Here is a 27523-nt window from a genome sequence, read left to right as displayed (position 1 = left end):
ATAATATTTATCCATAAAGAAAATAATGTAAGGTCTCTAATAAAAGCTTATGTCATACTGATCCTCATAATCATTGTGTATATGCACTGAAAGTACATTTTAAAGTCAGTCCCCAATCAGAGAAAAAACAGATTTATTCCAGATAGGAATTAGAATGTATCTTGGTTCCCATGTAAAGTAAGCATGGTAAATCAACACAATGGGAGCCCAATTCACATATTTAGTCAACAAGGGGATGGGATGACATCAAAGATTAAACCACAGGGGGTTGTCCTGTCTCTGGGGGGAGGGGAAGAAGAGCTTTGAAGAATATAAAGAGATTACAAAGAGATGTTTCGTTATCCATTCACTGAGAAAACCTCTGATGGAGGGGCATGCTTCATGAACACTTGGATCCCAGTTTATCTGAAACCAGCTAGTTCTGCAAAAGACTGACCCTTTGGGGGGAAAATCTACTTTATTATATAGGAAAGATAGCCATTGGTAAGTACAGATCCAGCTTCGCATTTTATGATTTTGTTTATATGTAATCATTTGGTTTTCATTACTATCCTGACTCTGTATCTCTTCAATCTTAAACTTTAACAAACTTATGATTGTTTTCACTATTAATATATCTCAGTGCTGTGATGTTATCTAGAAGCAGACTTCCAGCTGAACCAAACAAACTTGTGTGTACGCCCTCCCCTTGCGTGAGTGTCCTGTGATTAAGGGCTGGACACGACAGGTGGAATTCTTCTGTGGGACTTGGGATGCCCCTACTGGTAAACTGCAAGGCAAAGTTAGGGCTGACAGAGCCCCAAGATTGTTTGAGTGGCCAACAGATCAGTTAAACACCAGCAAGTCTTCCTCTCATTGGAGGCAAGGGGAAACAACTGACTCACAGTCCTGGGTATGCCAAGAAAGCATCACAGAAGGATCTTCACTGATAAAAGTGTAATAATGCAGTCCCATCCCGGCATAAAGGGGCAGATTTTCCTCCCTGTTGCAAAGCAAATGATGGCATCCAATGAGTTGTTATATTTCATCTTCAGCCCTTTTACTTTCTCCTAGCATTTTTTCCCTGATAGAGTAATTCCCAGCTGACAACAGCATTTGCAAATCAAGTCAGAGACCAGGATGTGTCAGAGACCAGGATGTTCTGGAATACAGATCTGACCCGGGACTAAGTCTCTGCCATCCTAGATATGGGCAACAGCTTAACGTCTGACTGTAGCCAACTTATGCCACATTTGAAAAAGTGGCGGCTTCTTGTCATGTTTCTTTGTGATTAGAAGCAGCCTGCAACACAATCTAAGATAACATACCATTATTTGTACAAGATTTCTGGAAAACTTGGCCCTGTGTCAGAAGTACAGACAAATTCAATCCAAAAGGTCACCTACACCAGTGGTTCTCAAACTAGGGCTGCCGCTCATTCAGGGAAAGCCCCTGGTGGGCCAGGCTGGTTTGTTTACCTGCCGCGTCTGCAGGTTCAGCCGATCGCGGCTCCCACTGGCTGCGGTTCGCCACTCCAGGCCAATGGGGGCTGAAGGAAGTGGTGTGGGCCGAAGGACCTGCTGGACGCCCTTCCTGCAGCCCCCATTGGCCTGGAGCGGTGAACCACAGCCAGTGGGAGCCGCGATCGGCTGAACCTGCAGACACGGCAGGTAAACAAACCGGCCTGGCCCATCAGGGGCTTTCCCTGAACAAGTGGTGGCCCTAGTTTGAGAACCACTGACGTACACAGTGACAAATGCACTGTGAGACAGTAGTAAGTTCAGAAGATGTCAATTAAAGTGCAACAATCTTTCAAAGACTGCTCCATGCTAATGGATGAGTCTGTAGAGTTCCAGGTAGTAGAATATCAATGATTCAACCCCTTTCATTCTATTAAAAGGAAACTGCCAATAGGACTAAAAATCCACCCACTTCACAATTACATGATTATGTTCTAAAAAAACAAGGTGAATTATAGCTTTCTGTTGAGTAGTGTTAAGAGTTATGAATGTTTAAAAACAAATTATTTGGAGTTTTCATTCTTTTTCAGGTGGACTCAAAATTGTGTGCTTTTCTAAATCTGGCCATTTCTGACTCAGGACAAATTTAAATTTAAATGTCCTCTATTTTAAAATTACTGAACTAATTTTCTTTGAGCTTCAGTTGATTTGTAGGTCTTACTGCAAGCTAAAAATTTTGCCTACACTGACAACCATATGCTGTAACTCAGAGGTGGGCAAACTAGGGCCCGCAGACCACATGTGGCCCCCGCAGGACCGTTCTGCCTGGCCCCTGAGCTCCTGGCCTGGGAGGCTCGCCCCCGGCCTCTCCCACACAGTACTCTCTTCCCCACAGCCTCAGCTCACTGTGCCATAGGCGCAATGCTCTGGACGGCAGGGACGCAAGCTTCTGGGGTTGCACAGCTGCAGAGCCCGGCCTGACTCGGTGCTCTGTGCTGCGCAATGTGTGGCTGGCTCCAGCCAGGCGGTGCAGCTGCTTGTCCTGGTGCAGCCGCACTACCAGCCACCAGTGCTCCAGGTAGCGTGGTAAGGGGGCAGGGAGTCAGGGAGGAGGTTGGATAGAGAGCAGAGGAGTTTGGGGGTGGTCAGGGGTGTGGATAGGGGTGGGGGCAGTCAGAGGGTGGGAACAGGGGTTGAATGGGAGTGGGGTTCGGGCGGTCAGGGAAAAGGGGTGGTTGGATGGGGTAGGGGTGCCGGGGAGGCAGTCAGGAGAAGAGGTTGGATGGGGTGCCGGGGGCAGTCAGGGGTGGGGATCTGGGGGCAGACAGGAGCGGGGGAGTGGATGGAGCAGCGATCCGGGGAGGGTGTCAGTCAGGAAGGAGAGGGGGGTTGGATGGGGCGGTGGGGGGCAGTTAGGGGACAGACAGCAGAGGGGTGGATGGGGCGGAGTCCCAGGGGGGTCATCAAGGGACAAGAAGCAAGGCAGGGTTGGATGGGGTCGGGGGCCAGGCCATGCCTGGCTGTTTGGGGAGGCACAGCCTCCCCTAACTGGCCCTCCATACAATTTCTGAAACCCGATGCGGCCCTCAGGCCAAAAAGTTTGAGTTACAGCAGGGGTGAGCAATGTACAACATTTCACTTTATATTCTATAATAAACTGACAAATTTATATTTAAGCAACTACATTTCCAGTATACCTACAAAGGGACAGAGTTTGTGCTTGATTTCTAAACCTTAACACCACAACATAACCTATTAAAAACAAAGTAATCGCTTGTCTGCATCACAGCATCACTCACAATGAGTAAGACTATGTCTAAACTGAACTTTTGTCAGTAAAACTTGTGTCGGTCAGGGATGTGAAACATACCCCAGACCGACAAAAGTTTTGCCAACGAAAAGCGCCGGCGTGGACAGCTCTTTGTCAGTGGGAGACGGCCTCCCACCAACAAAGCTACCACCACTTGTTGGGGCGGTTTTATTTTGCCAGCAGGAAAGCTACACGGAAGACCTTACAGTGGCACAGCTGTGAAGCTTAAGGTACGCAGCATAGACATAGCCTTTAGTTTTTCCAGATATAGCTCAAACCCAGACACTGTCCCACAAGACAAGACAAACAACAAGCAAAGGGCGGTGGTGATGAATAAAATATGCAATATATACTTTCAAAAATCTTACCACCAACTATTTCTCTACATATCTATTATTAATTGAAAATAACCAATGCTATTATATAAAATAAGCATCTAGGGAAGTTTCTCTTTTCTGATGACTCTAATTCAGATTTAGAACTCTTTGTTGAAGCAGAGCAGAGGTGCACGTGATTTGAGAGAAATCTGGTTTATCAGGTGTCAAATATTTCTTTGGCATTTCTGTCAAGATCTAAAGTAAACTGTAAGTTGTGTTCACTGCACCAAGACAGGGGCATTTAAAATATTATACATATATTATACTTCCATCTGAAGAGGGTCAGACAGCAATGCCCACATTAAGTACAGACGTGGCACATTTTTCTGTTCATCCCACTTCCCCTTAAAGGCATTAAAACACACCCAGTTTCAGAATTTCCTTATAGCTGGAGCTCTAATTAAAGAGGTCAGTAAAAGTAAAACCTCTGCCTCAGGCAAAAGTCCATGAAGGCATGTGACAGGCAACTACTGCAGCCAGTACCTAGACTATCTGCAGTAGCTCAAGTTGTTCAGAACTTTAACTTTATGGAGAATGTTAGCAAAATCCACTGCAGAACTTCTCAAAATTCACAAGGATTTTTGTGAAATGCACAGATTTCAGGGAGAAGAAATATATAATAGATTAGTTTATTTCTACACTTCACCCTATTCTTCCATTCATCACCTCATGTCAATATAAAACGAAGTTATTCAAAACTGTAAAATGAACTTTTGTTGCTCAACCAGTTGTTACAGAAAACCCACAGAGTCACACTACTAGAGCTGAACACTATTGTTGACAACTATAAAAAAGTCACTCTACAAATGTCAATATTTGACTAATCAAAACATTAATGGCTGGTCTGGTTGCATTACTACGCAGAAACCTAGGTTCTATCCCTTGGACCAGCCTCCTACTGGGTCAGCTTGGAAGCACTGCAGGGAAAGATGGGTTATCAGGTTGTGCACAGCAACGAAGCTCAGTGAGGCCATTAGGGAACCAAGCTGCTGCAAAGCGTTACTCCTGAGGGAATTCTGTGCCAAAAAAAATTATGCACACAATATTTTAAAATTCTGCAAGTTTTATTTGTCAGTAAATAAATATTGCTCCAGCATGGCAGTGGGGAGCACAGGCCACTGGCTGCATTGAGGTGGGAGATCACCCTGAAGCCCCCACCTCTCCCAGTACAGGGACTTGGCAGTGAGGCTGCACCCGACTCTGACACAGTGAAAGGGCCAGGCCTCCCCCAGAAACACTCCAGGGCCCTGCCCCTCTGTGTCAGGCACCCCAGGTGTAGGTGGGCAGGCTCAGCCCAGCAGGATCCCCAAGTGTGGAGGGACTTGGTGTGGGATGAGAGGTTTCTGTGTGGGCAATCTGGGTGCGGGCGGCTCAGTGGGAGATCCGAATGCACAGGGGCTCATTGGGGGGGGTCCGAGTGCAGGGGCAATAGGACCCTGCAGGTTATTCAGGTGAAGGTGGTTGGGGCTCAGCAGGGGGGATCTGGGTGTTGGGAGATGGAGCTCAGCATGGGGGGTTCAGGTGTAGGGCTTGTCAGAGTGACACAGGGTAAGGGTTTGATTGGAATCATCCCAGCTACAAGAATCATCCAAGCAAGTCTCCTTTACATCCACAATATCATATTCTTTATAACTGAATACATTCAAGTTTTATAATTTTAATGACTTGTTAATTTTCATGCTTATTATATTTGTATTGATAATGCAGTATGTTAATGTGCTTCATCTTTTCTTTCAAAACTCCATCTGTTGTCTTGGAAATGCATGTCAGATGATTAAAGTGAAGGCTTCCTTCTTCCTATTCAGTTTAAAGCCCACCTATCCGTTTTGAACACCGTAAATCAGTATCCCTTCAGTTTAAGTAGAACCTCCTATAATCCAAGCAGGCTTGTGTCAGACTCTCAGTTCCAAACCCTCCTCTACACTGATCTGTTGATCTCCAGTCTCCTTCCTTTTTACTTGTATGAGAAGCAGGAAAAATTTAAGACAACTTAAGTTGGAAATGGTAATCTTCCCAGGGTCTGTAAGTGAATCAAGATTCATTCATTTTCTTCCAGCAATCTTCTGCCACATGGAGACAGTATGGCCTTTGAGGCAGCTGGGACCAGGGCAGGGAGACAACACTAAAAGGTCTCTACTAAATTCAAAATAAACCTTGGTATACTTGCTAAAGCCACTATTTTCACAGAGGAAAAAACCCCAAATTTAATCTCCCAGCTATTTCTTTATGGTCTATCTTTAATTTCTCCCCACATTAAGATTTATCTCCCATATCACTTAAAGAAACCTTAGCTACTTTTCCCATCTGGTCACTGTTTTAGCTCTCAAGTATTTTTACTTGCATATAAAAATCTATTCAGTCCCACATCACGTTCATTTAAAACAGTCAGATTACTCATTCTTCATATCCTAGTTTAGGTTCACAGTTTTATTTTTGATACCTGAGTAATACAGAATTGAGTTGATGTAATTCTTTTCTCCAATGTATGTACTTCCAGTTTTCCACTAAGTTTTTGGGAAGACATTTTATTAACTTATTCTAGTCACCTTATTCTCTCCTTAAGATTAAAATATTTAATTGTTGTATTCTACACATTAACCCATATGCAATGGTATATAGGGACTGAACAATACAGCCTTCCACCTGGAGGTTGCCAATGCAAATGTAATTCAAGTCAGCAATGTGGCCAGAAATGATTTTAACCAGGGATCCCAGAAATCCCTTTGCCACAGGGGAAAAAAAAGCAGAAAAACATGGAATTTGCAGTTTTTCAAAGAGTAAGTTTTTACATTTTGTGAAAAAATAAAAATAAAGTAGAACCTGTTTATCTCCGCCTTCATTCTCCGACTATCCATGTCAACTGAACTGGGGCTGTCAGCCCTGGGCAGCAGGGCTCGGGCTGTCAGCCTCAGTTGGCCCAACCCACCACCCGGGCCTGTAACAAAAAGTTTCAGCAAACTTTGGGCACTGTGCACAGAAAAGGACCTCATGTCTGAAAGATGAAAATGTGGCTGGAATGCTGCAACTTTATTTTAACAACCAATATTAACTCAGAAAGCAATAATATAAAAGCAATTTTTGCTTTATTTTTTGTGCATTTTTTAAAAATCGATTTTTGGAAATATAAAATACTGACAGACATATGCAGTATATGTAAGAAATACAAATTGAAATTCTATTAATTTTATTTTATTATAATGATTGATGGCACTGGTAGGGTTTGAACTTGCTAAAAAATTTTAAATATATGAATAAAACATTGTGTTCAACTGATACCTACATATATTGTGGCCAGGGAAAATAAAGTTCAGCATTTCATTTTAATCACAGAAAAGCGCAGATTTTTATGTTTTATCAGAGAATTTTGGTTTTATCATGGAAAACTAGGATCCCTGATTATAGCCCATGGGCTATTTAATATCCTATGTGACGTGAGATGTAGATTTTGGTCTAGTTCTTGTGGACCAGTGTCCACATGACACAGATTTTCATGACAACTAGCACTAACAGATCTCCTCATAAGTAGTTTCAGCAGAGAATGAGATGGGCTAAATCCAGAACCACTCCTTACAGATCAAAGCTGAGGCAAACTGGTGCTGCAATAAAGGTAAATTTGTATTTGTGTTTACTGTATATAAGGGACATCAGTCTCCAAGGCTGCCACTGCAGCCACCTCTACCAATATTAAATCCACAACATTTAAATCAAGTTGGATAATGGACTTCAAATTTTAAAAAAAATTATAGAAATGTAGCACTGTCTTACTCAATTTATATTCTAGAGCCAAGCTCATAATACACTGCTAATTAATCTAAAAAGCCAGTTCCGTACAACCTTTAAAATTAAGGACTGGAAACTTCTGCACATTACTTCCATAGTAAAGAAACAGTACAATGACAAAGACTGCTCAATGATAACTTTGTTATGGCTTCTCTTCTAGCACTCAAGTTTAATGTTACTTAGATGGTGACATTACCAACCTGCTGAAAATTATTCACCAACTGTAAACTAAGACCATAAGAACAGCCATACTGGGTCAGACCAATGACCCATCCAGCCCAGTATCCTGTCTTCCGACAGTGGCCAATGCCAAGTGCTTCAGAGATAATGAACAGAACAAGTAATCCATCCCATCACCCATTCCCAGTTTCTGGAGGAGAGGCTAAGGATGCTTCAGAGCGTGGTTTTGCATTCCTGCCCATTCTGGCTAATAGCCATTGATGCACGTATACTCCATGGACTTATCTAGTTCTTTTTTGAACTCTGTAACTACAGTTGTTTGCGTTTCCCTCACCCTCAACCTTCCTCCCCTCCCCCAAAAGAAAAAAGGGAAATCCAAGTGTTATACAATGGTTTCAATTTATATACACATATAAATTGACCTCCTTTGAAGATCCAAACACCAAGACAGCTTGGAAAATATTTAGAATTCATACCTCTCGGACAGATTTCAGCACTTCCAAACAAATAGTAGGAATGGGGTACTTCTGGTGCATAGTTTATAATTTTTTAAAAAACCTTTGAGAGTTTGAGTTTAAAATCTGAAGTCCTAATCATGATAGCTTAGTAGCTGTCTCCAATGCATGCCCTGCAAAGATCCAAATAAACTGCTCTCTTGTTGATATTTCACTCCTTTGTCCCTCATTATTTCACAACAGGCCAATTTCCTAGCACAGAACACAAGCGATCATATTTTCTCCAACAGTTTTGAAAGTAGTTTTGCCCTAACTACATTCTAACCTAAACTATTTTGCATCAGTTGATGAGTGCCAAAAGAACCTATTCCTGATTGTCATTTTCCTGATAATGTAATGGAAAAGTTGCAGCAGTAGTCCAGGTGTATTCAGTACGGGATTATTCCATCTGCAGGAAAGATTGATGGGATGCTGAGCTGACAGGCTCCCTTTATAAGGAAGTGTCGTCATTCTAAATTCTTTATGGCCCCAGCTTGGTATGGAGGAACTGCATACAAGTGAAAAGACTGATTTACAGTTGAAAAATCCACCAAACACCCTGCTTTAAAACAAAAACACTTGAAGAAGTTTCAATATACAATTTGAGACTGAACTGAGAATCACAATAATGCAAGGCTGGAAGGGACCTCGAGATGTTCTCTCGTCCAGCCCCCTGAGCTGAGACAGGATCAAGTAAAAATACACCATTCTTGACAGGTGTTTGTCCAATTTGGTCTTAAAATTAAAAACCTCCAATGATGGGGATTCCACAACCTCCCTTGGAAGCCTATTCCAGAACTTAACTACCTTTATAGTTAGAAAGATTTTCCTAACATCTAACCAAAATCTCCCTTGTTGCAGATTAAGCCCCTTACTTCTTGTCTTACCTCTGGTAGACATGGAGAACAATTGATCAGAGTTCTCTTCATAATAGCCCTTGACATAATGGAAAACTTACCATGTCCCCCCTCAGTCTTCTTTTCCCAAGACTAAACACACAGATTTCTTTTTTAAACATTCCCTCAGGTTTTCTAAAAATTTTACCATTTTTGTTGCTCTCCTCTGGATTCTCCATTTTTCATCTTTTTTGTTATTTAAAATGCTTGTTTACAAGGCAAGTTAGCGTGCAATCTTGTTTTAAATTCTCCCTGTTGGATATACTTGATTTTTTTTTAGATGTGACAAATGCAGCATAGGTGGATTTTTACTGTAAATTATATCAGTTGTTAGTCTCCAATTGAGCACTTGGAAGTACTACGTTTCCCAGTACTTTGAACTGATGTACTTGCAGCCTCTTAATTCATATACTGATGGGTCTCTCTCCGGATTTGTAGTATTTCTGGATAAGTGCAAAAAATCAGAAGTAGACTGAGTGAGGATTTCCTCTTCCGTGAATTATCATCTCTACTTAGACTTTTCTCAGCGATAATGAAGCTTTAGAAGAAAAGTGGTATAAAACATTTCATATCCTTCTCTCTTAAGAACTAGGAATCTGTCCACTAGGTTTCTAAGTGCTGGAGAAAGGGGAGGTTGAAGTTAAAAGTAGGCCTTGCCCACTCCTCTCTCCCACAAAGGGATAATCCATTATCTTCCACCAGCTGTCACCCATTTTCATCTCCAATAAATGAGTATTTTCATAGGATCCCCACAGATATCTAAAGGTAAATTACTCAAGCACATTTTCCAATAAAACCTTTAGAGTCATAGTTATTTTGCAACTACCAAGCATACATTTGAAGTTACAGCAAATATATTATTTGAAGTGATGCATTAGATTTAATGATTTTCAAGATATGAAAAGTGCTTACAATTTTAATTGTTCTACTCTGCATATCTAATAGAAGTGACGAAGTCTATCTTTCCTTAAAATACAATATTGTATAATATTGGTTTTTTAACTATGGATAAGGTGTTACCTGGCTAATTAAGTGGAGATATAAAAATGGTTAAAGATTTTTAATAAATAAAGGCCAGAAGAAACTGAGGGTGTGAGAGGGATCATACCCCACTGTCAAGCTTCACAGGGCATTCTATGGCTTGAAGAAGGGGGTTTTGCCCTTACCCAGCCACCTGCCCAACGTACATAGCGGTCAGAGATTTTCTGAGGGTTTTGGCTTGTGAGGAATGTGCAGGTGCACCCCAAGACCAAGGAGCTGTGCTGATACTATTGGAAGGAGAATGTTTTACACATCACTTACGAACTTGTGTGCATTTCAGGGATACAAGGCAAGTGTACACTCAGATCACTGCAGCGACAGGCCTGCATGGAGGCTGCACCCCACAAGTACCAGCCCCCAACTCAACACAGACCCTTCCAGACCCCGGTCCTTCAGTGCTGTCCCACAGGCCAAAAAAAATCCTGGATAAAACCCAGGAATATTCCATAGAAAATTGAACACTGAAAATGAAGGGCGTTAATAATACTGTACACTATTGCAACTTTAACCAATTTTAATGCTTCCAATAAGATAGCTAATTTGCCAGATTTTATTAGTTGTAAATATTATGTGTTCAAGTGTTTAGGAATAAAGAAGCTGAATATCTTTCTTTAGACAGCATGTTATCAAGTTATTTGTATAGTTTACTGTCCAGCTTCAGGTTTCAGAGTAGCAGCCGTGTTAGTCTTTATGGTGCCACAAGTACTCCTGTTTTTTTTGTCCAGCTTCAATATCTTTATAGAGACTCGAGAGTTTCCTGCCAATTTTGTCCTTTTCCATGTAGCAAATACAGAGGCCTGGTCTACACTTAGGATTTAGATTGACCTAGCCACATTGCTCAGGGGTATAAAAAAATTAACACCCCAAATGCCAGAGTTAAGCTGACCTAGCCCCCCACTGTAGATGCAGCTAGATTGTTACAGATTTATTCCGTAGACTAAGCTACTGCCACTTGGGGAGGTGGATCACCCACACTGACAGAAAAACCACTTCAGTCGATGTAGGAAGCATCTAAATTACAGTGTTACAGCATTGTAGAGGCAGCATGATTTATTTCTAATGGAGTTTGAAACTGTCTCGGCAATTTTTGGTTTATTGCGTTAAGTGATGCTAGCAGTGCTGGGAACAGGGTTTAAGTTTAACTCTGAACAGTTTGTGCAAGTCTTATGTTACGACAGTGGCAACCTTAAGAAAAACATTACAATTAGAGATAATTTCCCAGATTATAGATTATAACAATTACAAGGAAGATTCCATGTTTACCTTTATATAGATAACTGCATGCTCTGACCACTAAATGTCTGGCAAACAGCTTCAAAAATTACATCTCAGACCCTTTTGCCACCCAGTTCTTGCATCCAACTGACAAGCTAACCCTATATTTTCCACAAGAAATTGCATGACTAGACACTCCATGTAAGGCTCTTAGGAACCCTATACAATAGTGTTATGAATTATTTCAAAACATTTAACAACTAACAAGACAAAAAGGTAATCTTACTAAGAAAAAATGATGAATCCTACATAGTTAAACCATGTTAGGCTGAGAGGACTTGCAACCAATACAGGCAATACTGTCCTATTGCCAAGAAAAGGAGAGCCACTGCTTCTTAACATATGGTTCAATGGATCACTTATGAAGCAAAAAGGTTAACAAGTAGTTCAATTTTTCCTCATCCAGAAGCATGAAGTTAAAGAATTATAAGTGTGCCAATATTTACATTTTCACCATATAAAAAAGGAACGCCCACAAAAACTTGATGCCTGAAAAATACATGATATGGCTGATACTTACATATATCAAATTCAAAATATTCAACTTATTTCAGTAGTATGGACTACTTTATTTTCAGGAAAAAAAATTGTTTCATGCACATTTCTTCTAAATTTATGAGATCAGGAAGAGCAACTCTACTGTAAAAAAAAACCCCAATCTGTTGATTGCACACATACACAAACACTAACATCTAGCTTTTTACATAATAAACTGTTTGAAATGGCAATACAGTGACATGGGGCCAGGCTATTCTGGGGTGGCCCTATGAAAAAAATTTAAGAAAAATGACCAAAAGGTATTGGGTTTGTCCTGATGTGGAAATTTTGAAACGTAAAAACATTTGCAAGATAGGAAAAACATTCTTTCCCCAGCAATACATATGGGCAGCAATGAAACTGACAAGAGATCAGGCCAGTTTCAGGCTGCTACTGCTTAGGAAAATTATGAGCAGCAGCAGACACAGTCACTGGAGTTTTTCCACTGGGGAGGATGAATGAAGAACAGAGGCAGAAGTAGCAAAGACAACCACAATGGCAGGTGGGAAGCTAGGGAAAAAGTAAAGTAGTGAGACTCCCTTCTAGCCTCACAATAGACAGAGAACTCCACACTGAGAGGGGTAAGAGAAGGCAGCGAATTTGCTTACATCCAGAGAGAAGGGGCCTTAAAATTTACCAGACAGATTTTACTGTACAATTCCTACAACATCCCTCTTCCTTAGCAGATAAGATCAGGGGATTGGCTTTTCACCTGTCATTGCTCCTAGACATCAGGCTTCCTTATCATTCATGACACACTGGTTATTACGTGTTTAGTAGAATTTCCAACTGTAATGGGAGAGTGTGCGGCGGGAAGGGTCAAGAGATGTGCACATGGGGGAGACAGATTGACGAGAGGAGTTAGAAGAGAGTACTACAGTATAATATGAAACATTTAAATGATTCAGATCCATTAAGTTGTGCCCATTGTTAGACCATGTAACCATATGATCTTGTTATCATTACCTTTGTCCTCCCCACCCTCCTTTGACTGTTATGCTCACTTGTATTGTGTCTTTAATTATATTGAAAGCTCAAGGGCAGGGACCATCTCTACCTATGTTTGGTGAGCTCCTAGCACTATGTGGTCATGACCTTAATTCAGGCCTTTAGGTATTACTCTAAAGGCTTGTCTACCCACAAAATTTGTGCCGCTTTAATAATACTGGTACAACACCCTTGGTGTTTAAACAGCTATACCAGTACAAAGGTGCTTATACTCCCACACAGAAAGAGGAAGAAGATATACACATATATAGGTGCCTTATACCAGCCTAACTGCTTCCACCCTGGGGGCATTGTACTGATATAACTATTAAGTAAAAAAAAGTGTCACTCTCCTAACCAGAATTCTTACACTGGTAAAGAAACTGTGGCTATGTCTACACTACCATATATGTTAGCAAAACTTAGGTTGCTCAGGGGTGTGAGAAACACCCCCAAGCGACATAAATTAAGACGGCATAAGTGGTAGTGTGCACAGCACTATGTCAGCGAGAGATCCTATAGCAGCGCAGCTACATCAGTACAGCCGTGCTGCTGTAAGGTCTCTAGTGTGGACACAGCCTGTGTATAAACCAGGCCTTATACCAGGGGCGGGCAAACTTTTTGGCCTGAAGGCCACATTGGGTTTTGTAAATTGTATGGAGAGCCAGTTAGGGGAGGGGGTTGTGGCTCGGCCCCCACCTCCCCCGGGAATCCTGCCCCATCCAACTCCCCCTGTTCCCTGACAGCCCCTCTGGGACTCCTGCCCCATCCATACACCCACGCTCCCTGTCCCCTGACTGCCCCCGGACTCCCACTGCCTCATCCAACCCCCCCTGTTCCCTGACAGCCCCTCTGGGACCCCTGCCCCATCCAACCACCCCTGCTCCCTCTCCCCCGACTGCTCCTGGAACCTTGCCCCTGATTGCCCCCTGCTGCCTCATCCAACCCCCCCCTTCCTGATGCCCCCCCCGGGACCCCTGGCCCCATTCAACCCCATTCCCTTGCCCCCAACCACCATCCACACACCCGCCCTGAACTCCTCTGCCATCTATCCAACCTCCCTCCCTCCGGTGCCCCCTTACCGCACTGCCTGGAGCACCGGTGGCTGGCGGCGCTACATCCAGGCCACGCTGCCACCACCGCCACCACCACACAGCACAGAGCACTGGGTCAGGCCAGCTCTGCAGCTGTGCTGCCCAAGGAGCTCACAACCCACAGCATTGTGCCAGCGGCAGAGCGAGCGAGCTTGAGCCTGCGAGCGAGGGGAGACGGCGGGGCAGGGGCTGGCGGCAAGCCTCCCGGGCTAGGAGCTCGCAGGCTGGGCAGGATGGTCCTGCAGACCATAGTTTGCTCATCCCTGCCTTATACAAATGAAATTTTGGAGAGACGTGAGAGAAGAAAGGGTCAAAACAGGGGAGGAGATACAGAACATAACGTAGGGGAAAGAGGTGATGGGCTGGAGCAAATGACTGAAAAATAGTAAACAGACTTGAAAGATAATTCAGGAAAAAGATATACCAACTTTATAGGAAAGGAAACAGTGCATCCAGGAAGGGGAAGAAGGTAGAACAAAACAGAAGAGATGTACGTTACATCAAAGTGATAATATGCCATAATAAAACAGGTGTGTATTGTATTTAATTCCTTTAAATTGCAAGATGAATAGCCTCAGGGGCTGGGAGGGGTTCAATGGTACAGGAGCAAAACATCTTTTTCACTCTTGCCAGTTGGCACTGGATACACATATAAAGCACTGCATATAAAATAACAAACCTTTTACTTAAGCCTCATCCACACAGAAGTTGTATCAGTTTTATCAAGAGCATTTTTAAACTGATTTAATTAAACTAGAACAAATCTCTGTGTAAACATTATCAGTTTAAAACTGGATTTCATCAGTTTAGCTTGCACTGGTAAATTTAGTAATGATGCAAGTTGAACCAATATAAAAGATTTAAATGAAATTAAGCATCCACACAGAGTTTTGCAATGGATTGACTAAGTTAGTTTAAAAACGGGAACAACTCTGTTTAGACCAAGTCTTAACAAAGTAACTGTATGCATTTAGCATCACTGGGGGCAAGGGGAGAGAATATACAGAGCACATTTAGGATGAATGATATTTTTGCTGTTTATTTGGATATGTGCATATACAATTAGCTAAAATGTGCACACAACTGAGATAACTGTACATAAATGAGAATCTCAGCCTAGGTCTTCCATAGCAACTAGTGATTTTGGGTACCCAACTAGGGTATGATATTTAGAGAATGATTGCTCAGCATTTTCCAAAAGTTTGGCCCCTTTCAAGGTGTCTCAAATTGGGCACCCAAAAAACACTAATCATGTTTGAAAGTTTGAAACCTAATAATACTTACCAGGGACTAAAGATCAGACCCTTATGACCTGAACAGTGGAAGTTCACAGCTCGGAACCACTTCAGGATGCCAATGGCCCTGTTCTGCAGACTTACACACATGCTTACCTTCATGCATTACAAGTACTTCCACTGACTTCTATGGGATTAGTCAAAGTGCATAAAGTTAAGCACATGCCTAAATCTTTGCAAGATCAAGGTCTAAAACAGCATCATACATTTTCACATTCAGGAAGTTACCTTCAACAATCATTAGGACTAAAAACTTGTTTTTTAATTAAGTCTTGCATTTGGTCAACCTGTCAGAGAAACTGTAAAAATATATCGAATGGATCAGGAGTTTGACATTTTGGGATTAAGAATATTAGGATATTGCTTATTCCACTATCAGGAAGGAAGAGAGGGAGCCAATATGTGTAACAATGAAATAGCAATGGATTGTAAAGATTTCAGCTACCTGTCACGTGTTGGGAGTCAGTTACAAGGATAATTCATCTTGTATCACAATCTTAACTGCACTTAGACATTCTCAGTCTGTGAATTTCTTTACCAGATCACCTAGGACACACATACATTATTTTCAAAAGATAGTAGTCAGGTGCTCGGTTCCCATGGTGGCAGGTGTGGTATATAACAGTTAGATAACTATGTCTACATTAAGTGTATATTCCCACATTAAATCTTTGGAAGCCTTAAAAACTCAGTCCTGAGTCTCTGCAAATCTTTGGCAATCTGGTACTTTTACACTGTCAGGGACAAATACCAATTAGAAAACATCAACAAACCCACCTGATTTTTACAAACCAAGATTTGCTTGTGGCAGAGCATTCTATTCCTTTTGCTGGAATGAATAAGTCAGTCACATCCACTAGATTTCATCAAGATTCTTTTGTGATAAATTTGGATTTGAGACAGAAAGCATTATTAGATTTTTCAAAGTCCGAATTATACCTTGTTTGCTTAAAACTAGTCTCTCAGAAACTGCTTGTCTGAATGACCTCAAATTATGCCAGTTCTACTCTTGCAACAAACTACACTTACAATATCTGAAGTGCACAAGTTTGAAGAATCTAGATAGGAACAAAAACACCAGTAAAGGAAATATTACTAACTTAACTCTGGACTAGCATTTCTCCATGTTAAACACACATACTGAAAAGAAATCTAAAATCAAATGAGTTTCCATGTAGGAATCTAATGAGACAATTAGTCACTTCAGTTCTGTGACTCTTGTAGTTAAGCCATTTACTTCCGAGAACTATACAACAATTCCATCACTACCAAATCGGAAATAAGCATATTTGTATGAAAGAGCTAGTTTAACTTCACCTGGTAAAGAGATTCAGTGCATTCAAGTTCATTAACTAAACTGACATCCACTCAGTTTTCTTATACTGATGAGATTTCACTGGCATCATCTGGAAGTTGTGGTGACAAAAGTATTTTCTTGGCAAAACTCAACTTAAAGTAATGTTTCACATGCAAAAGCTATGTTGAAAGAAGGTTATTTAGGTTCCAAGTTTCCATAACTGAAAGTTAGGAAACGTTAGCTTTATGATTGCAACCACAGTTGTGCCCCCTTATGCATCCATGCTATGCACGGACTAAGACAAAAGTCCACTTAGAAAAATAGTATGTGATCATGTATTTAAAAAACAGTATAGGGGAAAGAATTTAGGTTGCTTAATTTATAACTGCCAGTACATTTCCTAACTTCAAGTCACAATCAAAATAACATTATTCTAATGTAGTTATGTATTCAATTTCCAGGCAAAGTTTTCCTTAATATAAATAAACGGTGATTTTTAGCAGCTTCTCTCTCAGCAAAACATGAGCAGAATTTCATGGGACAAAGAAAAGGCACTTCTCTAGCCTAAGGACTTTCTCCTTGCTTAATTTCCAAAGCCTGTGGCAAAAAATAGAGGTATGGGGGCCTCAAAAAAAAAAAAAAAAACCCACACACCACTAGAAATTTTTAAAATGGGAAGTATTACGCAACATAAATACAGAGCTTGCTGCTATCTTCACCATAACACCACACATTTTGCCAAAAGAAAGCAAGTTTGTATTCAGAGACCATAATGTTTTCACTAATTAACCAAAATGTATTTGAATTAATCTGAATTTTTCTATAAAAGATTAAGATAGGGAATATAACTTGTTTCTTGTGGCAAGATTATGTCATCTACCATAGATTTATAGATTCCAAGACCATTTATAGATTCCATGGTCCATAGAAGGGACCATTGTGATCATCTAGTCTGACCTCCTGTATAACACAGGCCAGAGAACTTCCTCAAAATCATTCCTAGAGCAGATCATAGAGAAAAGCAGTCAATCTTGATTTAAAAATAGTCAGTGACAGAATCCATCACAACCCTTGGTAAATTATTCCAGTGGTTAATTACTCTAAGGGTATGGCTACACTTGCGAGTTGCAGCGCTGGTGGAGGCTTTCCAGCGCTGCAATTAGTAAGTGTCCACACCTGCAGGGCACATCCAGCACTGCAACTCCCTGGCTGCAGCGCTGGCCGTACTCCTGGCGCAGCATGGGGAATAAAGATTGCAGCGCTGGTCATCAAGTGTGGCCACACACCAGCGCTGTTATTGGGCTCCAGGGTATTAGCAGATATCCCAGAATGCTTTTATAAATTACTCTCTTTGTTTTGTTATGCAGCCTCTCCTTGTTTTGTTGTTAACTCGGCTGCTTATCTACAAACACAGCTCCTGTTTGCTGTGATCAATCTGTGAACAATCAAATGAGATAATGAGGCAGGCAGGGAGTGGGTGTTTGCTTGACAGAAAGGAGGCAGAGGGGAGAGAGGGAGTCCATTGGCTGCAGGCTGTTTGCAGTTAAGAGTTAAGGGTAAGGGAACAGGAACATGTTCTGATTTTTCAAGGCAGGAAGCTAAACACACTGTGTTGGCTCCAAAAATCCACTCTCTCTCTCTCACCCGCTCCCTGTCACACTACGCCCCGCCCCACCCCACCCCCCTCTTTTGAAAAGCATGTTGCTGCCACTTGAACGCTGGGATAGCTGCCCATAATGCATCACTCCCAACAGCGCTGCAAATGTGGCCACACACCAGCGCTGGTAGCTGTGAGTGTGGCCACACACCAACGCTGGCCCTGCACAGCTGGACGACCAGCACTGCAACTACCAGCGCTGCAGATTTGTAAGTGTAGCCATACCCTAAGCATTAGAAATTTAGGCCTTATATCCAGTCTGAACTTGACTAGCTTCAACTTCCAGCCATTGGATTGTGTTATACCTTTTTCTGCTAGATTAAAGAGATCATTATTAAATATTTTCTCCCTGTGTAGATACTGATAGACTGTAATTAAGCCACCCCTTAACCTTCTCTTTGTTAAGCTAAATAGACTGAGCTCTTTGAGTCTTTCACTATAAGGCATGTTTTCTAATCCTTTAATCATTCTCATGGTTCTTTTCTGAACCCTCTCTAAACTATCAATATGGAGTTGTGGGCATCTGCACTAGACAATAGTTCAGCAGTGGTCGCACCAGTGCCAAATACAGAGGTAAAATAATCTCTCTACTCCTACTTGAGATTCCCCTATTTGTGCAACCCAGGATCACATTAGCTCTTTTAACCAGTATCACGCTACCAATAGTTGAGAGTCCCACTATTCATACTTGATGCATTAAAATGGGCGTTCAAAGCTAGGAGAAGCACTGGGTAAAATTTGAAAATGGGAAGTAGATATTCTTGAAGGAGTGATAAGGTCCTATATGCCAAAGTTACTTTTGAAAATTGTATCCTAAGTAATTAATTTGATAAGCCCACTAATTTGGAATATGAAAACATATTATAAAGGCTTGGTTGCATGTCAGTATTAAGATTCAGGTAAGATTTCCACTTAAAGAAGAGATTTAGCCTTTTTAGAAGAAAATGAATATTATGCACCTTCCCAAAATTTACAGCACAATGTTAGTAAAGATGGAATTATCTGGGACTGCCACTGAACTGGTTGCTTAGTTTGAATTAAATTTAAAAATGAATTTTTGAAATGTCCCAGTGATTGACTTTTTGCAGACCCCCTTTGATAACAAGTGGCTGGTTTGTCACCCTTCAATCTTTCCATATAGTTAAGACTCCTTACCAGCTACCTTTGAATGTACATTAGATTTTAATTAAGCAAAGTTATCAATGATTGTCAAGACAGCAGGGAAAACAGGAAAAAACAGACTCAATATAGCTGTCACATCCTATACACCTCTACCCCAATATAACACGAATTCGGATATAACGTGGTAAAGCAGCTCTCCGGGGGGTGGGGGTAAGGGGTGCACACTCCAGCAGATCAAAGCAAGTTCGATATAACGCAGTTTCACCTATAACAATAAGATTTTTTTGGCTCCTGAGGACAGCGTTATATCGGGGAAGAAGTGTACTTATCAATGAAGCTCTTTATCCCTTCAGTAAAAGTTGCCACACCACCACCAGTGGATGATGCCACTAGTAAAGGTAATCACTATTTTCCACGGGACTGAAGCTACAGGCTGCCCTCAAAGATGGCTGCCATTTCACTAAAACCTGCCACTAGTTGACATAAATGAAATGTAGAACATCTATGTTTTGTTGGACACTGTGCCATAATTTACATACTGTAATGTTTTTTCACTCTGAGGTTTCTTTCAAAAGGATATTTTCTATGTGAATTAAATAAGCTATTTTTTTAAAAAAAGAAAACAAACCAACCACAAGAATCCCTGTACATACACATCAGCAGGATTTGAACCCACAAACCTTCAGATCCCCAACTCTAACCCCTACACCATTTGAGCTACTGAAATAGCTTTTTTAAAAAAAAAAGGGTGGGAAGGACCTAACACACACTTTGATCCAGTAAACTGTTATAATTATCTGCCAGTGGTTCTCAACCAGGGATGTGTGTACCCCCGTGGATACAAAGAGGTCTTACGAGGGTACATCAACTCATCTAGATATCTGCCTAATTTTACAACAGGCTACATAAAAAGCACTAGCAAACTCAGTACAAACTAAAATTTCATACAGACAATGATTTGTTTATACTGTTCTATATACTATATGCTGAAATGTAGGTACAATATTTATATTTTAATTGATTTATTTTGTTATATGGTAAAAAGGAGAAAGTCAGCAATTTTTAAGTAATAGTGCTGTGACACTTTTGTATTTTTATGTCTGATTTTGTAAGCAAGTAGTTTTCAAGTGAGATGAAACTTGTGGGTATGCAAGACAAATCAGACTCTTGAAAGGGGTACAGTGGTGTGGAATGATTGAGAACCACTGTAGTAGATGGTAGGAGGAGGCTTGAGATTGCTGATGACTGTGGGAGAGGAGTGTTACCTATGGTCAGAGCAAGGGGCCTAGTAATCAGGACTCCTAGATTCTATTCCTGGCTCTGGGAAAGGAGTGTTGTCTAGTGGCTAGAGCAACAGCTCAGGCAGCATCACCAAGAACTGACATCTAACAAATTCTTTCTAACAGTAGGAGACTGAGGTACGCAATATTAAGAACTTGGCTTCTGCTCCTAGTAAGGACATTCTCAAATAAGATAACTCACAGATTGAACAAACTGTGTGATTGATACTTGCCTACCTTCTAAGGTGGTGGTGGGGAAATGAGCCCTTTTTCAATAAAAAGTTAAAAAGTGAAAAGAAATGTGAATAGCTAAAAGCAGAAGAGAGATATGAACTCCCTTCCTGGCTTCCAGTTCAGCTCACCTTTCCCTACTAAAGGTCTTTTTATGGAACCTCTCACCCCCTCTTCTCTTCCCCAGACTCAGAGCTTGATTCAATTGAAATACTACACTTCCGCACTCTGCTTGCCATAGGAAAATTAGACTATCCTGAGTCAAGAAGGCAGCCTCTTGGCTCAGTTCCAATGGGACTGAAGCCACGAGGAAGATGACCAACCCCTACATTCTAACAGTTAGGAAACAGTGAGGAGATGAGCAGAAGCTTTTGGCACAGACAATCAGGAAACAGCAATCAGAGTTCCAGGGACAGAGCAGCTATAAGCTCCAGTGTTAGGGACTCAGCAGCTTCTGTAAAGTTCTGCAATTCTGAGATGGTCATCCACTGTAAGGAGCTGTGGCCAGCCTGGTGGAGTAGATAGGGTAATTCATATGTTTCTACTGCCCCAGGAACATGAGCTCCCTTGTGCCAGGCTTAGGAAGGGTAGTTCCTCCCCCCTATCCCCCCACCTCAAACATCTTTGTTTCCTCCATATCCCTAGAAGCCATAGGAAATACTGAGATAAATCCTGGTCTGTCCTTCCATGCCCAAAGCCTCCTTTCACTTGTCAAATTAAGAACCTATGAAAATCCATAAACAAAAGTTTCCCTTAGAAGTGGTTAAGTTAGGCTTTGTCTACACTGGAAACTGAACGACAAAAGTTTTGTTATTCAGAGGTGTGGAAAATAAACCACAACCCAACAACAAAAATTTTTTGCCAATGAAAAGCGCCAGTGCGAACAGCACTTTGTCGGCAAAAGAGCTCTCCTGCTGACAAAGCTACTGCCGCTCATTGGGGGTGGAAGTTTTTTTGTTGGCAGAAGAGCTCTCTCCTGCTGACAAACAGTGGCTACACTGTGTGCCTTTTAGTGACATGGCTGTAGTTGCACAGCTGTGTTACTAAAAGGTGCGTAGTGTAGACATAACCTTAGGTTATGTGTGTAATATCCCCCAGGTTAAAACCCAAACAAAAAAATGCCAGTTATAGGTCCCCTCTTACACAGTACATTTCCTTTGACAGTGACAAACTCCATGTTGTCAGAAGGAACTTCCTTCTGCCTCCAACTGACAAGGAGACACATTGATCTCCCTCAAAATATAACTACAACCTCATACTTCCCCCCCAAACATAACAGATTACATTCAACTTGTGCACATCAACCTTGAATGTTTGCTAATACTGATGAGGCTGTAATTAAGATTTTGCATTCTGCCACAAGGAAGATGTGTGTCTCATGTGTTGTGTTTCTTTATTACACCTCTACCTGTATATAATGCCACCTGATTATATCCGAATTCAGATACAACGCAGTAAAGCAGTGCTCCAAGAGGGCGGAGCTGCACGCTCTGGTGGATCAAATCCAGTTCAATATAACGCAGTAGATTTTTTGGCTCCTGAGGACAGCGTTATATCAAGGTAGAGGTGTAGTTGGAGGCAGAAGCAAGTTCCTATTGATGAGGAGTCCATCAGTGGAAATATGCTGTGAGGGTATTAGGGTACAGATAAAAGGTGTCCCATAATTGCATTTATTTGCTTTATAAGGCTTGCACAGTTGCGGGAGAACATATTAATAAACCTGGATCATCTTTAAAGGTAGGTTTTTGTATATGGAATATAAATATACAGAACTACATTTGTAGTCCAGTTTCCTTTTCAAACTGTTTTGATTATAAACTTTTTATCCCTACTTATAAATCCTATAGCACCAGATGGTAGCTTACATGCATTATTAAACAGCTACTCTGTTACATTAAGATGGCCTACAGTTATTGATTTGATAGTACCACAATGCAACAAATATGCTGCTATTACTAGTCATACTTCACATCAAGCCAGAAAGCTTTTCATATTTATTCAGTGAGTATGATGCATAAGAATAGGAGGACCAATTTTACAAGAAGTAACAGATTAGTCTGTCACTAACACACTGGATGACAATATGGTGGTTGTCCAGTAAGAGATGATCACCAAAGAACTACAGAGAAAGTACCTTATCCTTCAGAAATCAGCCTGCCCTAACCTCTCTTCTCAATCTCAAGGCTAGACTATAAACAGTCTGTTACAATCATGGTTGGTAACTTGTCTGCATGTAAATTCAAAAAGTGAAATGATCATACACAATTAGTTACAAGAATGTGGAAACAGAATCCACTTTGCAGATGACATACAAAAAGCTCCCACCACAAAACAAATGAGCAATGCACCCATAGCTGCAGACTTGCAAAGCAGATGTAATAAAGTGGTTATTCAGTTGACAATCACACTACTGACGTCAACAGAAGACTTCAGGAAGTGAATCCCCTTAGTTTGTTAGCATATAACAAAGAGTGGTGGCCCCCATAGAAATTGAGAACCAACTATTCCAATATTTTAGAGCACTAGTCTAATATTAAGGCATTTATTAAGATAAAGGAGTTGACTTCCTTACAACCCCTTCCCCAAGGAAGCCCTCTTTTTTAAAAACGTGTTTCTTTAAAAATCCACTTCACATGTGTGTGACAAAGAGGATAATGAAAGGTGCCCATGGTCTTGCAAGTGTTACTTACCCCACAGTTTTTTATCCCATGAAGAAAGTTAGTCACCTTCACCAGTCAGTATTATTTATTTCAACAACCCAAACAGGTCAGTGACTATCACCAATTTAACATAAATCAGGTCAGTAGTTCCATCCCAGTAGCTATGCCAAATGACTACCTATAACTAAAATTCCTAACATAGTCAGGCACCTTTACAAAAAAAAGGTTTTATTCTATATGCCACCATCTGCGCCTGACTTTCCTTTGTCAGTAGGACTGTGGATTTTCTGTGTGTAGGTTGGTTAGTACACCATGAAACTAACACAAATAATGCTACTATATCAGGGATTGTCTGAAATTGCCCCTTTCCTTCAGATGTGTGCTCAGACTAAAAAAGTGCACCCTAAATGGCAAGTGCCCTCCCCACAAAACACTCCCCCGCCCGTCAACTGATTATAACAAATCCGCCACAAACACGGCACAAAGCCTTGCTAAATAAACAAACAATTTCCTGGCATGCCCCTGCTGCCCCCACCCTTTCCAGGTAGGCACCGGATTAGCCTGACATTTCAGGCTAAGCCAAGCGGGGTTTCAGGCCAAGGGCACTCCGGGGCCACTCCTTTTACTCACTGCCAGGCGGCTCTTTTGGAAAGAAGGCAGAGCTGGGAGGCGGTGGTTACGGGGCTTCAAGGGTCACATCCTGGCGGCTAGGGTGTTACCAAAGGAGGCGTCACACCCAGTGGGCGGCCTCTCCTCTCCATGCAAAGCCCGGGGTTTAACCCCAGGCTGTGTGGGGATGACTAGTCGGCGCTGCCCCTCCCCAGCCAGCTCTCCTTGGTCCAGGGCTGCTCCCAGCTCCGGGGCTTTCCTCACCGCCCGCCCCACCGCCCGACAGGCCTCACCCCACTCGAGGAAGTCGGAGACGTATCGGTCCCTGCGGAGCGGCGAGTCGCGGCTGCACTCGGTGTAGAGCCCGACAATCAGGTCCAGCAGGGTCTCCACACTCAGCGCGCTCTCGTTGTGCCGCGGCCCGTCCAGCAGCAGCTGCTCCAGCATCTTCAGCCGCACCTTGGCCGACATGGTGCTGCCGGGCGGAACCGGGGCGCGCCGGCCCGGGCAGAACCGGGGCGCGCCGGCCCGGGCAGGGGGACGGGGACGTGCAGAGGCCCGAGGCGCCGCCGCTTCAGTGTCCCCGCAGCAGCGGCAGCACCATCCGCTCCGCGGCACTCGGCTCGGCGGCCCGGACCCGGCAGCGGCGGGGTCTCCTCCTCCCCCTCACGCCGACATCTTGGGAGCCCCCCCGGGGGCCGGGCAGCTGCTTCCACGGGTTGTGCCCCAGGCCCGGCTGGTCCATTGACCGGTCCGCCCGGACCCGGCCTCCTGCGCCCGCCCGGCTTCTCTCAGCGCCCCGGAGTCTGCTGCGGGGAACGGGGGTCCGCCGCGGCTGCTCCGCCTAACGGGACCGGAGGCCTCAGGTAGCCCGGGGCAGCGGCGACTCTTCAGCAGCGGCGAACACGGTTCTGTCCGGAGGAGGCACCAAGCGGCCCCAGCCGGGACCCAGGGCCACGCCCACCACGCTAGCGTCCCCACGCACGGACGTGCGGGGCGGGGCGAAGCCGTATTGGGGAAAGCCACTGGCCGTAGGAAGGGGAGCTATCAAGTGTCTTTGAGAATGAACTCCGCAGATTCGCCACGCGTGAGCAGAGGCGAAACAATCCGTTCCCCGGCAATGGACGGGACGTGGAGACTTTGGCGTCTCCTCGGCAGATTCGCATCGGCTCCTCTCTTCTGGCTGAGTAGTAGCGGTGTTAGTCTGTGTCCGCGAGAAGAACACGGGTACTTGTGGCACCTTAGAGACTAACAGAGCGTTCCTGGGCTGCAGCCCGTCTGCCTCTAGGAAAACTGTGGCGGCGGCTTTGGGGGGTTTCAGGTAGGGCCAGTGGGTGAGGTAGCCCCAGGGAGCCATGGCAGTGGGAGGGGTTGGCTGAGCTGCTCAATAAGGCAGCCCCGCAGCTGGCAGGGGCAGGGCCTGAGGGGAGCCCTGGCTGCAGGCCCTTCCCACACACGATGGAGCAGCGCTTTGGGGCTGGGATGGACTTCTCAGAGTAGGGTTACTCTGTTAGGACTTGAACTGTATCTGAGGGTCACTTCATCCCAAAACCACCGCCCAAGCTTTAGTAGTGGTCCATCACGCGGTGGGGGGAGGAGTGCTATACTGTGATCAAAGGTAATTTATTGGTAGCCAAGCTAATACAATTAATAGGTTGTCAAAAAACAACAGGGTATTTTATTTAACCCAGAACAAATGAACTGGATTCCACCTACCTACTAAAACATTACACAGATGAATATATAATAAAGTACATATAAGGGTTTGACTCTATATACACACACAAACTTACTATTAAGTAAAAAGCAACACAGAGTCCTGGCGCACCTTATAGACTAACAGACATATTGGAGCAAAAGTTTCCACCACATGCGTCTGATGAAGTGGGTATTCACCCACGAAAGCTTATGCTCCAGTACATCTGTTAGTCTATAAAAGTGCCACAGGACTCTTTGTTGCTTTTTACAGATCCAGACTAACATGGCTACCCCTCTGAAACTAACTATAAAGTGTTCTTAACTACATATATTTATCTAAATGAGGAAAGATATCTATACCTATCTCAGTCAGCACAGGCGATTATAGGGTTGTTTATTATATCTAGTTCAAAGTTCCCTTTTCCCCAAATATCTCACTGACTTGAGTAGTAGATAGTACCCAATCTCTGAGCCACAAGCACCACTCATGACTTCCTGAAGGAGAGGGACTCAGCCCCAGTGAAGCTTGCTTGTGGTAGTGCACATTAGACCAGACCCGCTGGAACTGCAGTACTTTTGGTGCTCCTATTCTGCATCTCTGGGACAACATGAATCAATGATAGGAGATGACCAGAACAAATACTCAGGAACAAACATGCTGATACTCAAGAACATGCCATCAAACATGGACTGACTTGACTAGCCAACTTTAAACTAACAGACCCTCATCTGCATGTCTGTCTGTCTTGCTCAATCTCCATCTCTCAACTTATTCTTGATGTCCCTCTGTTCCTCTGGCTGCCCTCTCTCACTCTCCCTGTTTCTCTCAGTTAATTCACAGACTCTCAGTTTCTCTCTCTCAAGTTCCACAATGCCTGCCTCTGTCCATCAACTGTCTCCCCTCTTCTCCTCCAACTGTCACTTCCCCTCACTTCGAGGGGAAAAATGAGTGCCTTCACCCTGAATACACCATAAATCCTATGTCCCCATGCAGCATGGAGTCAGGGCCAGATGGAGCATTACATGCTGGAAGCTCTTGTTTTAGGGGACATTGGCCCTCAGGCATGATGTCTTTTCTAGGACACAGTCACTGTGAGCCACAGATTGTGATAACATGCTGGAGATGTTAGTTGGTTCCATGGATTGTGACCACATTGAGAATGTCTGGAATGTTGGGACCTGTTATCTCCATAGCCTCTTCAGCTCCAGATGTAGAACTGTATACTGGTACCTGTCAGCTGCATGTACTGATACCACTTAGCAAGTGTGGTCTCAGAGTGAGACCACAACTTGTCTAGGGGTCAAATTGATTATAGTAAAAATCTGCACTTCTAATGTGTAGGGAAGCTACTACGGAGTTTCTCTACCTTGGTTGTCCCATTCCCTTACAAAAAACATTTTACACAGAATGTAGAGGTATTTTTATCATTCTAACTGTCCATTACTTCCTGGTTATAGAGAGATCACTCTCCCTAAAGCTGCTAACTCCATTGTCACATCTGGCTGTAGTGCCCTAAGCATTTTAACTGTCAGAATTGGCTTATTGCTGCTGCTGAACTTGAATGGAGCTCTTGGCATTTTCTACTTGTTACTTCTGTTGTAGATCTTCCTTGGAATGAGTTGATCAGAACAAAGGGTTAAGAAGGGCAGAGGTTGAAAAACATTGAAATAGGATTCAACCTTCCACTTCTTGTCTGGTGCTGCAGGTGAAGGTAATCTCAGCCTCCCTCAGCCGAGAAGGTGGTGTACAGGGACCTGCAGTTG

General features: G+C 42.9%; 1 protein-coding gene and 1 long non-coding RNA gene across 2 annotated transcripts in view; both read right to left on the bottom strand.

Annotated features, from left to right (window-relative positions):
• Positions 1-24532, bottom strand: part of CDC42BPB (CDC42 binding protein kinase beta) — a 115673-nt gene extending 91141 nt beyond the window's left edge. Inside the window, exon 1 of the mRNA XM_039533488.1 lies at positions 24355-24532. Within this exon, the coding sequence (XP_039389422.1) occupies positions 24355-24532 (178 nt within the window). The remainder of the gene's footprint in view (positions 1-24354) is intronic.
• A 1595-nt stretch (positions 24533-26127) lies between these two features.
• LOC120402908 overlaps positions 26128-27523 on the bottom strand; it is a 35666-nt gene continuing 34270 nt past the window's right edge. The window contains exon 5 of the long non-coding RNA XR_005597353.1: positions 26128-27514. This is a non-coding gene — a long non-coding RNA (uncharacterized LOC120402908). The remainder of the gene's footprint in view (positions 27515-27523) is intronic.

Source organism: Mauremys reevesii, linkage group 4 (genome assembly GCF_016161935.1).
Source record: "Mauremys reevesii isolate NIE-2019 linkage group 4, ASM1616193v1, whole genome shotgun sequence".
NCBI classification, from domain to species: Eukaryota; Metazoa; Chordata; order Testudines; family Geoemydidae; genus Mauremys; species Mauremys reevesii.
This window is presented reverse-complemented; position numbering and strand designations above follow the sequence as displayed.